Raw genomic sequence first — 14,527 nt, 5'->3', positions numbered from 1 at the left:
GTACCAGTCTCGTTAGTTACATGTCTCTATACAAAATTTCATATTAAACTAAGTACAATTACACAAATAATTTAAACACCTTATCTTCGTGTAAAAACTTAACACAATAAGTTTATGAACTCCAACACGTATTTATTGTTCAACATGTTCTTTTTCATCAAAATATAAAACTATTTACTCCCATTTGACACTCCATCAATAACACATAATTATGAACTAAGAGATAACATATCTCATATGTATCCGCAAAATAAAAAAAAATATAAAAAAAGTACTATACATAAACAGAAAAGACAATGATAGAAAACAAAAATGATTGAGTTATTGCTGCTTGTTCACAGACAATTATTTCTGCTGAATGTTTGCAACTTTCTGAGTTGTTAATTACCAATTACAACTGACAAAATACTCTGCCAAAAGGAGGACTAATATTCATAATATGCACTGCAAATTTACTTTAGTGTTGTAGAGAGATCTTAAATGGATACAGAGGGCAAAAGGTTGAAGTTCAAATCCCACAGCTCAAAAGTTCCATTAACAAAATTGTAATGTGCTCCTTTCAATGCAAGTGTTTTGTTCACAACCGCATCTCTCACAAATGGATAAGTCAATAAGTTCCCAAGTGATACATTCACAGCTTCCTGCATTGGAATTAGGAAGCAAAATATTAAATTACATGATCGCATAACAATTTGTAAACACTGTATATTGGGTTTATAAAGGGTAGATTTTGTATATATGGCTGTGGTTTAATGTGATTTTAACATCTTTACCGTAAGTTCAACGTGCACTTCAACACTACTTTTACATACATTATTAAGAAAATAAATAGCATATTTAATGTGTATATTTTATATATAAAATGTTCTTAGAATATACTTTAATATAAAAATACATTTAGTTTTTGTTTTCATCTTCCAAGATATTTAGTGGATTAGTGGATGTTTGGTATCATATAGTGTTTGCTTAAATCCCTGCAAGACACTGTAATATTCAAATTCAAAACTTTTAAATATCAATATGTTTAAATGTCATTTTGACAAACTCATTGTAATATCAAATATAGACTTAATAATATTAACGACAAATATATTTAAAAGAATAATATAGCAAGAAATTTGATAATTTAAAATGAAACTTATATTTAGGATTTTTATTTTAAAAGAGACTTATAATTTACATCGCTAAGTGAACAAAGTATGTCACAAAATAATTTAACAAGTTAAAAAGGGTTGGATTGAAATGTAATTTCCTTACCTTCTCACAGTTTGTACACTGCTCTGAGAAGCTTAAGCTGCTTGTTTCTGCTTTAACCTTGGACCTTGCTGGATTACATATTTGGACCCATTGTTCAATGAAATCACTGCAAAAGATGATGGAAGATTATTATTTTTTTTTCAAGATGATTTATGTGAGTCATTTGTCTTATGTTACCAAGATTAAGTAGGAGAGTACATGAAAGTTACTACATTGTAGTTAGTCGACAGTAGAATCTTACATGCAAGTATATATCCAATGACTAGTTAGTGAGTGAGGACTGATGATTACATTTCACTTAAAAATCCTTAATAAAAGAATCATATCTATACATTATCTTTTCCTCTCCTTTCTCGTGAATGATGATACATTGTCGTTTAACATGAAAAGACACATATATTTAGACCCTGATGTATTATAAGGCTATAAGTGTTTTTCTTTATAAATTATCTCTATACCTTAACTTTTATATAATATAAGACATGGTTTTTATTTATTTACATATTCATATATTGATATGCAAATATAAATGTTGAGTGGTTCGATAAATAAGTTTTGATATTATATTAAATTTTTTTTTTATATTAGTTTAATTTATTTTTGTAAAATTGATTTAGAAAATAAAGAGTATTTTATTTTTATATAGTATTTTTAAGTTTTGTCTTTTAAATAGGAATTTGAGTTTTTCTTGATACACTTTCTCATGTTCAACAATATTAATATGATGTGTGGATGAATCGATAGATGACTCCGATAAACTTTGATATCAAATTAGATTTCCATATATGACTAAACTCATTATCATAAAATCAACTTGTGAGATGATAAATATTTATTCTTAAGAAAAATAATATTTTTCACTTACAAATAGATTTTGTAATAATGAATAAATTTAAATTTTAAAATTAATAACAAAAACATTAATAAAATAATAAATTCATTTATTTACTTTTTAAGATTGATTAAAAAAATTATTAATAATTGAAGTGTACTAACTATCATTTTATTTGAACTTCCTCCCTTAACCCACAAAGTCAATAACTTCCTCCCTTAACCCACAAAGTCAAACTAATAATATGAAAAACAAAAGGATCTAATTTGTTATTGGTATGCCCAAAGCAAAATTTCCAAAAGGTTCTTCCTTTAGATTTGTCAGGCTTTCTCTTGTCTCCAATAAGGTGGAACCCAGCGGAGAAATATTATGTTGTTTATTTCTTTATATTCACTATTATTTAATAATCAATATATTAATATATATTGATGCTGGCATGTGAATGATAAGTATACTATACATTTAAACTATGCGGTGAAATGGTGATCTGTGAATCAACAAGATATTTGGAAGTACTGAAAAGCTATCATAATGTTTTAAATTAATTAAATATTCATCACAAGTAATTTGAATAGTCATCCTTTTGGAAAAATAGTTTATTCCTTCTTAATTTAAAAGAGATATACTAAGCAATAATAAATATATAAATTAATAACTTGCCTTGCAGTGGTCCCATCATCTGGGATAGACATGAGCCCCTTTATACCTCCACAGCAGCTGTGTCCAATAACTACAATATTCTCCACCTGTAAGGCATAGCGTTAAGAATCCAAAAACAAGAAAGTAAAATGTTACTGCAATTTAGAGAAATTCATCAATGCAAAGTTATTTTTATATTACTATTGTACATATTGTATATGAAAATGAAGATTAAGGGATTGTTTGATTTTAATGTTAAAAATTTTATTTTAGTATTTTAAAATTAAAAAATTTGTTTGAATTAATTGTTTTTAAAAATTGTTTTGTAAAATTATTTTAATAACATATTTTTTTAAATTAAAAAAGTAAAATAGATAAATAATATTTTATTTTTTGTTTTTTAATTTTTAAATTTTTTTTAAAGCAGTTTTCTAAAATTTATTTATAAAATAGTTTTAAAAAAATAAAAAGTAAAACACAATCAGATAAACTCATAGAATACTATAATGAAAACTAATGAATAAACACAATTAACATTATGATGAATAGTATTTTAAGATTGTTCTTTTTATATATTTTGTATTAAGTAATTGAATTATTTAATAGAAGAAAGTAATATAATATAATATAATATAATAATATTTTGTATTTTTGTTTAATATCAAAAAAAGTAAGTTAATTTTCTTAATTCAAAAGAATATTGTAAATATTTTGAAATTTATCTAAAACATGATTATTTTTTTAATGTTAATTGTGAAGTTCTATTGTAGAAATAAAAACTATTAGACAAATTTTAATAATTGAATTAAAATTAAACTAAATGATATTAAGTTCTTTGAAAATGTTTTTTTTTTAATTCTCTAATATGCAGAATAATATTAATTTTTTGGCATGATCAGTTGAAAAAAAAAATTAATTAAAATTTTTAAAATTTTATTTTTAATTTACTATGTCACAAAATAAATTAAATAAATTAAATGATTTTTATTTTATTTTATCAATTTTTTTATGATAAATCTGATCTATAAACGAATTATTAATGATTTTAAAGATAAAAATACTATCTTTTTTAAGTTTGCCTAAGACATTCAAATACTAAGGACCCGCTCTGATTTTTAAATAGGATATATACTATCCTACATTTTTATATTGAGCCATCATTTTAAAGTTAACGGGGTTAGTCTTTTTAAATTGTTTCACACTCTATCCTTCATTGTGAGACTTAGTTTTGTTTTTTCTTTTCGGATACACCCTGTCAGGGTCTACCTAATAGACCGTCATGCGTGAATAGTTTTATTTGTGATCCAAATGAATAGGCTAATTCTTCCTTAGGTATGTTTTATAATAGGAGATTGAGTTATCATTTATTTAATAAAAAATTAATATATTTAATTTATAATATATAAACTAAATAAATCATTTTTATTTAATTATAACTCAATTATCTTTTATAAAAAAATAAAAAGAAATTAAATTATATTTTTATATTAAATTAAATCTATCACAGTTAAAAATTCTGAAATTTTAACTTAATTGATAAAATATTAATATTTTTATTTTATTTTAAATAATAATAAATTTTATTATAATTAATTTACAATAAAATATTAATATTATTAAACTAATTGTTTTATTTCAAATTGATATTCAAAATTTATCAATAAATTTATAGTAATATTTATAATATCTTTTATAAAAACTAAGGGTTGATATGCAAATTGAGATGCAATAAATATACAACATTAAAAATGTCAAATGGCCTGCACCATCTGTCAGACACAAAAAGGCCTCCATTCCACCACCAAACTTTATACCATTCAAAGTGACCCACCATAACCATCATATAAAGAGAGCATTATAATATGTGGTGAAGAAAGAGAAAAGTAATAACAACAAAATACCTTTAAATGCAAAACCGCATATTCAATGGCCGCCCCTGCTCCCGAATACTTGGTCTGCAATAACAACAAGGCCAGTCAGACTTTCATATCTATAAAATTTGTTGTGAAATTGAAACTTATATTAATGGAAGATAGGATAGATTTTGTAAAATAAATTTTAATAATAGTATTAGTGTATAATATACAGGTAGTAAATCCCCAATGGAGGACTTTTTAACCAAATATATATATATATATATATATATATATATAAATTAAATATTTTCAAAAATTAATTTTTTTAAAACAGCCAGTATTATGTTAGTATTGTTTGAAAACTCTTTAACTATTTGATATTGAAGTATTTGATGTTAGAAATAAAATAGTAGTAGAAATATAAAATATACAATACAAAATATAAATAACCTTGAAAAGTAAAATAGATATGGATATTAAAATCAAATTAAATCATTTCATGATCAGTTAGAAATATTTTATTATATTTAGTGTTTAATTTGATAAAAATTGATTGATTATGTAAATTAAAAAAATTAAAAATTTGAACAGTGATAAATTTATTCTAATCGAATTGTTGATAAAAGATTAATTGACGGCGACTTAATTGGATTTGTCGTAAATTGACAACTTTAAATATGTGTCCTAATATTTGGTCAAAAAACAAATATGTGTCGTTACATTAAGAAGGAATGTGATTTGATGAAAATGAGAAATGATGAAGTGACTCCACATATTATAGGAGTAGGATTATATATATATATATATATATATATATATATATATATATATGTGAGGACCACTTGCTTTTTTTTTCTCTGTGATAACTTTTTGTGCAATGTGAACTAAACAATTTAATATTTGAATTTAAAGTTGGTATTAAATAAATAAGTAAGTATAAGCATTTTTATAAATTTAAAATATAATTGATAGTACTTCATATATAATAATTTTAAAGGTTACTCTTTTGGGTACTATTAAAGGTTGATTTTGATCCATGATTATAATTTGATTTAATGTACTCCTTAGTTATAGGAACCAAATCCAATAAGTTAATGTTTCGGATTACCTTATACTTTCAAAATATATATTTTAATTGCATTGCACAGTCATTCAACAAACATTAAATCAAAGTAATATTTATTTAAGTATATACCTTGTCGTAGGGTGGAACCATGTTGGCGATGTTTCGGACCACAAAGGCTTCCCCTGGTTGGAAATCCAGAATGTGGGAAGGGCAAACTCTCGAATCTGAGCAAGCAAATACCATAAACTGCAATAATGCAATTTAATTATTTTTAGTCAATGCATAGGGCACTACTCAATGCAATAATGCAGTATGATATATCAAATCAAACTAATATAAAAATGCAATGATGTTTTGTAGAAATATAAAAAACAAAAGTCGTAGACGCGTTCATATTAAGGAGTATTTTTTGTTGTTAAAAGAGTTATTAAAATATAGTATTAAACCATTATTACTATTATTGTCATATGAGACAACGATATGTAAGAATAAAAAAAATAAAATTTAATAGGTTTGAGACAACGATATGTAATTAGTGTGATGTACATTATAAAAAACTTGTGAAATTTTAAAATTAGATATGCTAACATGTCCTCTTGTGTATAATAAAAAAATATAATACATAATTTTCAAGAAAAAAATATAATCTTTTATATAAATTTTTTAGTTTTATTATATTAACAAATGCTCTAAAAATAATTTTAGAGTTAAAAAGAAAAAGTAGTAGCTGACCTTTGGGCTCTGGCCTTTGGCTAGTTCACCGTACAGATCAGGATTTTTCCTGAAAATAAGACAGCATCTCCACGATCTCAGTGAAAGTACTATCCCTTACAGGTTAAATTTAATAAAATAAAAATAAAATAAATATTTCCACTTAACGTCAAGCCAGATAAGGGTCAAACTCTTTTGAACACAAGATATTGGTCAAACTCTTTTGAACACAAGATATTGGTCAAACGTTTTTTTTTACTCAACGGTTAAAGTGGAAAAAAGATGAAACAGAGAGTAAACTACCCTTTCCACTTCATGTCATTATTTTTTCACTAATACAGTTGATTAAACACCTTAAATTGTCTTTTCTAAGAAACACCTTTGAGTAAAAAAATACCCTAAGTTGTCGCATTTCACACTTTTGAATTAATAGCTAGCTTTTAGTATATTATTTTTCTAATATTTTTATCTTTGTTATCTTAATTAATTAAATTTAAAGGATTTTATGAATTATTACAACTATTTATCGAATCCTTCAAATTTAATAATTTGTCTTATTTGCTACTAATAGCTATCAACTCTATTTATTCACTATTCACTATTCTCTAATGTTTTCGTTTTTGTTTAATAGACATTAAGTCAAATTAAATTTTACCAATGCTACCATAGAAAATTACTTCCCGTCTGATAGATAATAAATAAGTTTAACTTTAGTAGATAAAATTACATACGTGTTTCAGTTTCTCTATCTATATTTTCTCTTTCTCATGCTATCTTAGGGAATTTTATCCAATTCTAACAGTTACTTTGTAGATAAGAAGGTTCCTAATTCCGTATCACGAAGCCAATTTAAGGAAAGATCCTAAACACAGTAAAAGCGAAACCGTAAAAAAAGAGACGTACTCGAATTTCTCCGTTTTGAAATGTATGAATCCGGATCGGATCCTCTCGTCCGGGTTAAACGGTTTCGAACCGGCAGCTTCTAACTCCGCCGTCAGTTCCTTAATCTTTGCGGCGGCGACGCCACCGAGTTCAGCTTTCTCTCTGAAATAAAAAAAATGAAACGGAAACCGTTACATTGCGCGGAATACAACGCGTACGAGGAGGTGCGCGTGGGTCCCGCATGACAATAATAAGAACCGAACCACCGCCACCTCCTTCTCAAAAGAAATTGATACGAAATGACAGTAGTAACCGTCTTCGTCTCAATTACGAAACCGAAAAATCACGAAAAAGAGAGAGAAAGAGAGAGAGTTTTGTTACTGGAGAAGCCTGGTAAGCGTTGCGATGGTTTCCTCGTATGATTCTGCAGCCATATCTTCTTTCTGCTTAATTTCGTTTCAAAAAAACAAACGAAAAATAGATTCAGTTAATATAAATTAACACGAAAACAACGAAACAAAATCGCTTCGTATAATATTAATTCTCCAACAACATGATACCAGAAATTCACCGATCAATTAACAGATCAATTAGTTGTTCAATAATTGATTAATATGTAACAATTCTCCAATATGATTTTAATTTAACAGAAAATTAAGAGATCAAACAATTGAGAAATACGTTTGAATTGTAGGACAATATTCTTACACTAGAAATGACAATTGATTATAAAATATTTATATGTGACGTGAATTGTAAATTAATTAGTAGCATGATCTGAATTGATGGAAGAGTAAAATAGAATACGAACCTTGTTTTTTGTGATCGGAAAATAGGGAAGGAGTTTTGGTGTAGAAAAAGAGATAAGATGAATAAATGATCGAGTTTTGTTTGACGCGGTAGCGATTGAGAGAGACCACAAAGGGAACACAACTTGCGTTTGGTATGCCACTTATCACGCTTTATAATTTATACTGCTAATATATAATTAATTTTTGTTTACGCCGATAAATTATATTTTATTGTTGTCCAAGTTATCTCATATTTGAAAAATATATTTAAAAGATTCACTTATTTGCTATATATGCAATACTAGATTCAACTCTCGTTCAATAAGAGTAAATGACGTGGTAGTTATTTTTAAAAGCGGTTATAAAATATGCTTATGTTTATGAGATTTGTTGTGATTTGATGTTAATATAAAATTGTCTTATGTTGTTAATATATAATTATTAAATTCTATTAGATTAGTCACGATAATTTTTGATAATTTATAGTAATTAGTTGGTACATAAAGTTTTTCTTTTTCTTTTTCTTTTTTCATATAATAAGATATTAAAACATAAAACTAGAATGTGAAGAGGATGTTTCAGTTTAAGGTTAAGGAAGATCATCCAATTTATTGAACACTTACATTTGTATTCTTTCAAAGAATATGATTTGCTATTTATAAATCTAATATTCGTCTTTTTATAGTTAGGTGTATTACTAGTTCTTTATCACTCACACCAACCACACACATTTGATAAAAAAGACCAACCATTTTTTTTTGTAAAATTATGTGGTTGATATATATTTGTATCAAAATATTTTGTTTCTTTTACATATAAGGTACTTTTAACTTTATTATTATTATTATTACTATTATTATTTTGTAAAATTCTCTTTTCTTTTAATGTAAAGATTATAAATGCTTTATTAGTGCTTCCTCCGTGTGTAATCTTTAATTTATTTTTCAAAAAAAGTTTATGAGCAAAATTCAAATACATAGAAAAATAATATTATAAGTTAAAATATGTGTTAATATATCAAACTTTATGACCGTTTTTATCATTTAATATGTATTTACGAAACTAATCTTTAGTTTATTATATCTTGAATATTTAAAACACCTTTAAAAAATTAAAATGATAAAAAACTATGGAAGACTTGGAATGGTCAGAGTAATTAATTAATATTTTTATATTTGGGGTCAAATATTGAATTACGACGTTGAAAATTAGAAAATCTTCAATTTTTTGTCAAAAAAAGTAGTATTATCTTTTTCAGCAAATTACTATACTACAAATAGAATTATTCTTATTTCCATAAATACATTTTTTTATAGAAACAGAAATACATTTTGAATACTTTGTATAGCTGTTATGTTAATTAGCTAGTAAAATAATAATGAATAATGTTAAGAAAATAATTTAATTTTGTACAAAAAAGAAAACAATTTAGTTCTTTTTTTTTTATATGTGAATTTATTTTTTTTGTTAAATGATTATTCTACATTTTTAGGATATTAAATTTATATACATCTTTTATTTAATATTTAATCAAACCTAAAAAATATCATTAATCATTAAATATTTAAAAGAATATAACATTACTCAATGTTAAGGAAGGAGCATGCATTATTATAGAGGATTCTTAAATACTTGCATCAATTAAATTAATACACAGTACTAACTAGAAAAAACAGTGAAATCTGATGGGTATAAGGCTTAGTGTGGTCCAAAACTGAAAATAAAAAGGCATGGTAGTGACTAGGGCATGAGAGGTAAATGATGACCAATTATGACTATCCTATATGAATAAAAATTCAACTAAAATATTTAGAAATTTACAAGTAATTTTTATAGATCGACAGATCATAATTAATTATGAAAAAGATATTATAAATAATTAGAATAAAAATCAAATATATATTACCAATAATCTAACGATTGAGACTGAGTAACTGTAAAAATTATTTACATTAATAATGTATATAAATTATTTAATCGTTATGATATTCACACCTACTAAACATAAAATTAGAGGGAAGAAAATATTTAAGAGGAAATTTGAAAACATGAGTAATTAAAATCAAAATTCAATAACCAAATACCGTGGCAATCTTGCTTGTACAACACAGCATCATGCACTTTTTTATTGCCCTAGCCATGACTCTCTTTGGTCCTCTTCACCCTTCCTTGCAAATAAAAAAAAAATCAACCATCTCAAATCTAAATTGTCCTAATAATTATGCTTATAAGTTATAACTACAGCAAGTATGAAAAATGAAAATTGCAATAAGTTTTATTGGGCCCTTGGAGCAATACTACAAAACACGGGCCCTTAGAATAATAAAAGTTAATATAGTGCAGAACGGGCGGGTGAAAAATGTTCTCTTATGGGGGTGTCAAAAGCAGTAAAGTTATAAAAATTAAAATATTCAATAAATTTGATCATAAACTATTAATATCTCCCTAATTTGGTCTCTGAACTATATAAATACTCTTTAAAATGTTAGTACTAATCCATCAATTTGGTCTCTCAATTGTTCTAAAAATAGAAAGGAGATTCATAGTTGAGAAACTTATTTCATGAAATTAAAATATTTGAAGAATTATTATTATATTTCTATAATTCAGTGATCGAATTGAAGAGATAATATATTATTAGGACTAATCATTAAATTAATGATTTATTCTAAAAATTACATTACTTTACATTATTGAAAAATAAAAAACTCAAACACATATATCAAATGTTCGTGAAGGTAGCTATTAACTCAGTGAGTGAATTAAAGAACATTCAAAAAAAATTAAATAAGAGATTCTAAGTTCGGTCCCGAAAATTAACAAAATCTAATTTAATAACATTTGCATTTAAATCTTAGATAATTGAGAGGTGGGAGAAAAGAGAATACCAATGCAACTAATATATGATTGGGGAGATTAGACTTATTTTTCTTTGCCCTTTGAATGATATTTGTGTTGCATTGAACAAGGCATGTGTGTCTAACAAATAAGGGAAAGAAGGAGAATGAAAATGAATTTGAAGGGGGCATAAATGCAAAGTAGAGACGAAAAGGATAAAGAAAGCGAAACGTGAGTTAATAGAAGCACTGGGTTTGTAATTGACACAACTTCCTTATCTATATTTTCATTGTCAATCTTAATGAACAGTTTGTTACATCGTTCTTAAGCCACAAGTGAAGGTGACGATAAAACTTTTTTTTTTTGACAATGTTGCATAAATAAACATTATCCTAGTAAAAAGAATATTTGTGAATGTGATTTGACGCCAATACTAGTTTGTCTTGTAATGCCTTTGTTGGTTGATATGGCAAATGTAGCTCAAATGCTGGAGAATATTAAATAAATTGCATGCTATTGGTATCTTGGTAGAAGTAGTAGAAATTCATTTCACGTATTTTCAGATTGGTTGCTTAATGCTTTAGTATGTTTACAAAATATTTAATGGTCGGTTTAATATACAAGACATGATATAATATGATATGATATATTTATTTATCTTATCTTAATTTAGTGTTGATATGATATATTTATTATATTTTATTTTAACTTAGTATTTAATAAATTAATAAAATATGATAAATTAATAAAATATGATAAATTATTATTGAATTTATTATATCTTGTCTTCATATAGTTATAATTCTAATCTTAATTATGAGTTGATGAGATGAGTTTAAAATTAACAGAATTAAGTAGAATTAAAATTAAAATTTAATTGAATATAAATAATAAAATTTGATGTTTTGAGTTTTTCTCTAATTCACATACTCGATGTTTTGAATTTTATTATTGAAATTATAAATTTTGAATTTTAAGTGTTTTAAAGATGGTAACAGTGAATCAAATTTTGATTGATATTTTTAATAATTAAAAAATAATTTTTAAAATTCTTATTTTATTTTCAAACACTAAAATTATAGAATTTAATTGTTATGTTATGTTTTGTCCGTCTAACAAACTTCTTCTCAAACTCAATTATTGGTTTAATTATTAAAAATAAATTTTGAATCCAACCTTTCACAAAACCTTAATTTACTTTAAAAATATACACCTGAAATCGTGTGAAGCTTTTTAAAAACAACACAATTTTATGCTATACATACTTTTGAAATCGTGTGAAGCTTTTTACAAACGAGTAAAAAAATTGGGAACAAAAAATGTTTACTTATAAGTAGAATTTTTTGATAATTTATCACTACAATATATTTGTAAACAAAATTGTCTTGAAATGATATTTTCAATTTTGAATGTAATATATTAACTACTCTTTCTTTTTTTCTTTTAGATTGTACCTTCTTATTAATAGTACATACATGGCTCACATTTTACTATCTTCTACTTTGTGAGTGTCTTGTTTTTTGTGACTCTGTTAAGTGACTCAATGAAGGGTAATGGACATACGAAGGTCATGGATGTTCAAACTAGGAGGCAACATCCTGAGAAGAGAACTAAAATGGTGATGACAGACTATGACACCATGCATGAGAGCTGGTAAATATGTTGAGCGTAAACATCGTGACGAAGGACTTGAGGAAGCATTAGAGGCTATGAAACACTGACACATACACTATGCACGACACTGATACCAACACCTAAAATAATTTTAAAAACTGGAGTAACTGAATGCAACTATATAGACACCGACATATGTCGAATATCTGACACTCCTTTAATCTGAATCTGATACGACGGTGCTACATATCTCAGAGGCAGTTGGAGATAGAAGCTGCATGTATGAACACCAAACTGCAGAAGACTGCATTTGGGTTTGAAGGGCCTTCTTTAGCAAATGAGGCTTGCAGGTCTAAAGGACTGGTGCTCGTGCTCATTGCTTAAGTATCATGTAGGACTTGAGAAGCAAACACATAAATTCAGGACGAAGAATCATCTTTAACTACTGATATTTAGAAGTGCACTACAATAGTAGATTCTGATACAAATAGTAGACATCAAATAAATTTGAGTTTATTTCCTTAACCTTTCAATTTATTTTGAAAAATTACCATCCAAAATAAATATGAATGTTCAAGAGGTAGTATTAGACTGGCCTTATTAAATTAAGCAAAATGTTACAGTAGCTGTATATAAAAACTATTTTTTCATGTATAAACATTACATATTTCTTGTAATTATACTCTACATCGTCGTCAGATAGTATGCGATGAATTAGAGTCATTTTAGCGTAAATCAAATATTTCAAACCTTAGATTGGCGTTTTTGTACACATTGGAGCAGTGATCATACACAAGGTTGCCATTATCTGGTTCTTTGTGTGGATGAAATCCCTTCTCTGGACAATCTCTTAGAATATTCATCCCATCGGGTTCGGTTAGGCGAAAGAGTCCACAGCTCCTGCAAAAAAGAACATATAACTTGTAAATTCATTGCATTAGTGGAGTGACCATAGCATTTTGAAATAGGCTTAAATTGTGGTTCAAGAGAAGCAAGTAAAGGTTTTGTTCAAAATATTGTATATATCAGAGAGTCCTTTTTTGCTCAATTATGCAAAATTGGATTCAACTACAAGTAATTATTTTAAAAAAGAAAAAAAGAAAAAGATAAAGACAAGATTGTCTAGTAGAATAAAGTAGATATCCAAATTTTTGGTGGAAAACAATAGGTAGTGGTAATTTGCCCATATCATCAAATGAAAGACCAGTACTAGACCTTGAGGTATCATTTGGTGCCATTACAATGGCAAACGCCTCAGGAATCATTGCCTGAAAAATTAACACCAAATTGTAAGTTCAAAATTGGACTGCGAAGCAAAAAACAATTATAAATACATTTCAAGTCAATATCCATGTCAGTTATAATAGTTAGGTTGATTATCATTATTTACCTGCAAAATCATAAAAATTGTCCTATTTATAACTTCTCATTGAAGTTATTTAATCCACTGCATAATATGTTATGCAGCATGTCTTCACAAAGGAGATAACACTTTAGATGCTAATTTGAAGTTGAAGATAGTGGAACAAAGAAATGCTTTTAAAAGAAAGTGTTATACTTGGATCAATCACCTGGTAGGAATATTGAGTGTGAAGATCCACTGATGACATGAAGCAACTTTGAGAAGGGTGTGTCTAAAAATGTTTAGAAAAAGAGAAGGGTTAGATATAAGTCAAACCAGTATGAACTATCTATGTTCACTAACACAAACGGGGACAACGGACACGAGATGGACACTAAGACGTTGACACGATAATATTTTAAAAAATGGAAGAAATTGAACGTAACTACATGTGTCGTATTCATGTTAATGTTAGACAATACATGTCGGACATCATACACCTTCAATCTGAAGTGTTGGTGTTACATAGAGAACTTCTGTTGTTGAACTCATGCAGAGTAACATGGAGGATATTATCTTTATTAAGTTTTTATATTAGTCCTAATTCATCCTTACAAAACCGGCTTGTAAAGTGAGAAGGACCACTTTTTTAAACTTTATCTTTTTTCAATGTGAGACTTGGTTTTTCCTACAATCCGT

General features: G+C 26.3%; 2 protein-coding genes across 7 annotated transcripts in view; both read right to left on the bottom strand.

Moving 5' to 3' along the window:
• Positions 1-302: 302 nt before the first annotated feature.
• Positions 303-11,140, bottom strand: LOC101502849 (carbonic anhydrase 2). 5 transcript variants are annotated; one of them, XM_073364076.1, is made up of 10 exons: positions 10,923-11,140; positions 10,119-10,202; positions 7,625-7,686; positions 7,265-7,405; positions 6,383-6,431; positions 5,780-5,896; positions 4,630-4,683; positions 2,750-2,835; positions 1,258-1,363; positions 303-641 (listed from the first exon to the last, which is right to left on the bottom strand). In XM_073364076.1, the coding sequence occupies exons 2-10, from the start codon at positions 10,173-10,175 to the stop codon at positions 477-479; spliced, it is 837 nt and encodes a 278-aa protein (XP_073220177.1). In that variant the 5' UTR covers positions 10,176-10,202; positions 10,923-11,140; the 3' UTR covers positions 303-476. The 5 variants fall into 5 exon arrangements, with proteins under 5 accessions (XP_073220177.1, XP_012575459.1, XP_012575461.1 ...); XM_012720005.3 differs by having other exon boundaries at positions 7,625-7,689; positions 10,119-10,198; positions 10,923-11,080; XM_012720007.3 differs by having other exon boundaries at positions 10,119-10,198; positions 10,923-11,080.
• Positions 11,141-12,271: 1,131 nt separating this feature from the next.
• LOC101503169 (AMSH-like ubiquitin thioesterase 2) overlaps positions 12,272-14,527 on the bottom strand; it is a 5,485-nt gene continuing 3,229 nt past the window's right edge. Inside the window, exons 6-9 of one of the 2 annotated variants that reach the window (XM_012720012.3) lie at positions 14,058-14,120; positions 13,702-13,754; positions 13,237-13,386; positions 12,272-12,964 (exon numbers count right to left, since the gene is read on the bottom strand). In XM_012720012.3, coding sequence (XP_012575466.1) covers positions 12,925-12,964; positions 13,237-13,386; positions 13,702-13,754; positions 14,058-14,120 — 306 coding nt within the window. In that variant the 3' untranslated portion in view covers positions 12,272-12,924. Of the gene's footprint in view, positions 12,965-13,052; positions 13,387-13,701; positions 13,755-14,057; positions 14,121-14,527 lie in introns of those variants that run through there. The other variant, XM_004514623.4, reaches the window with a different exon arrangement.

This window comes from Cicer arietinum, chromosome 8 (genome assembly GCF_000331145.2).
Source record: "Cicer arietinum cultivar CDC Frontier isolate Library 1 chromosome 8, Cicar.CDCFrontier_v2.0, whole genome shotgun sequence".
NCBI lineage: Eukaryota > Viridiplantae > Streptophyta > Magnoliopsida > Fabales > Fabaceae > Cicer > Cicer arietinum.
The sequence above is the reverse complement of the archived record's forward strand: the minus strand, read 5'-3'. Positions and strand labels throughout refer to the sequence as shown.

What these genes read in the sequence shown, in the direction of transcription:
- LOC101502849 (XM_012720005.3), bottom strand. Translation starts at nt 10,175, where the DNA reads ATGGCTAGGGCAATAAAAAAGTGCATGATGCTGTGTTGTACAAGCAAG. An exon ending in TGGTTCCACCCTACGACAAG is followed by an intron (nt 4,684 to 5,779) that starts GTATATACTTAA and finishes TTGTTATTGCAG; the next exon opens with ACCAAGTATTCGGGAGCAGG. An exon ending in AGTGTACAAACTGTGAGAAG is followed by an intron (nt 642 to 1,257) that starts GTAAGGAAATTA and finishes ATTCCAATGCAG; the next exon opens with GAAGCTGTGAATGTATCACT.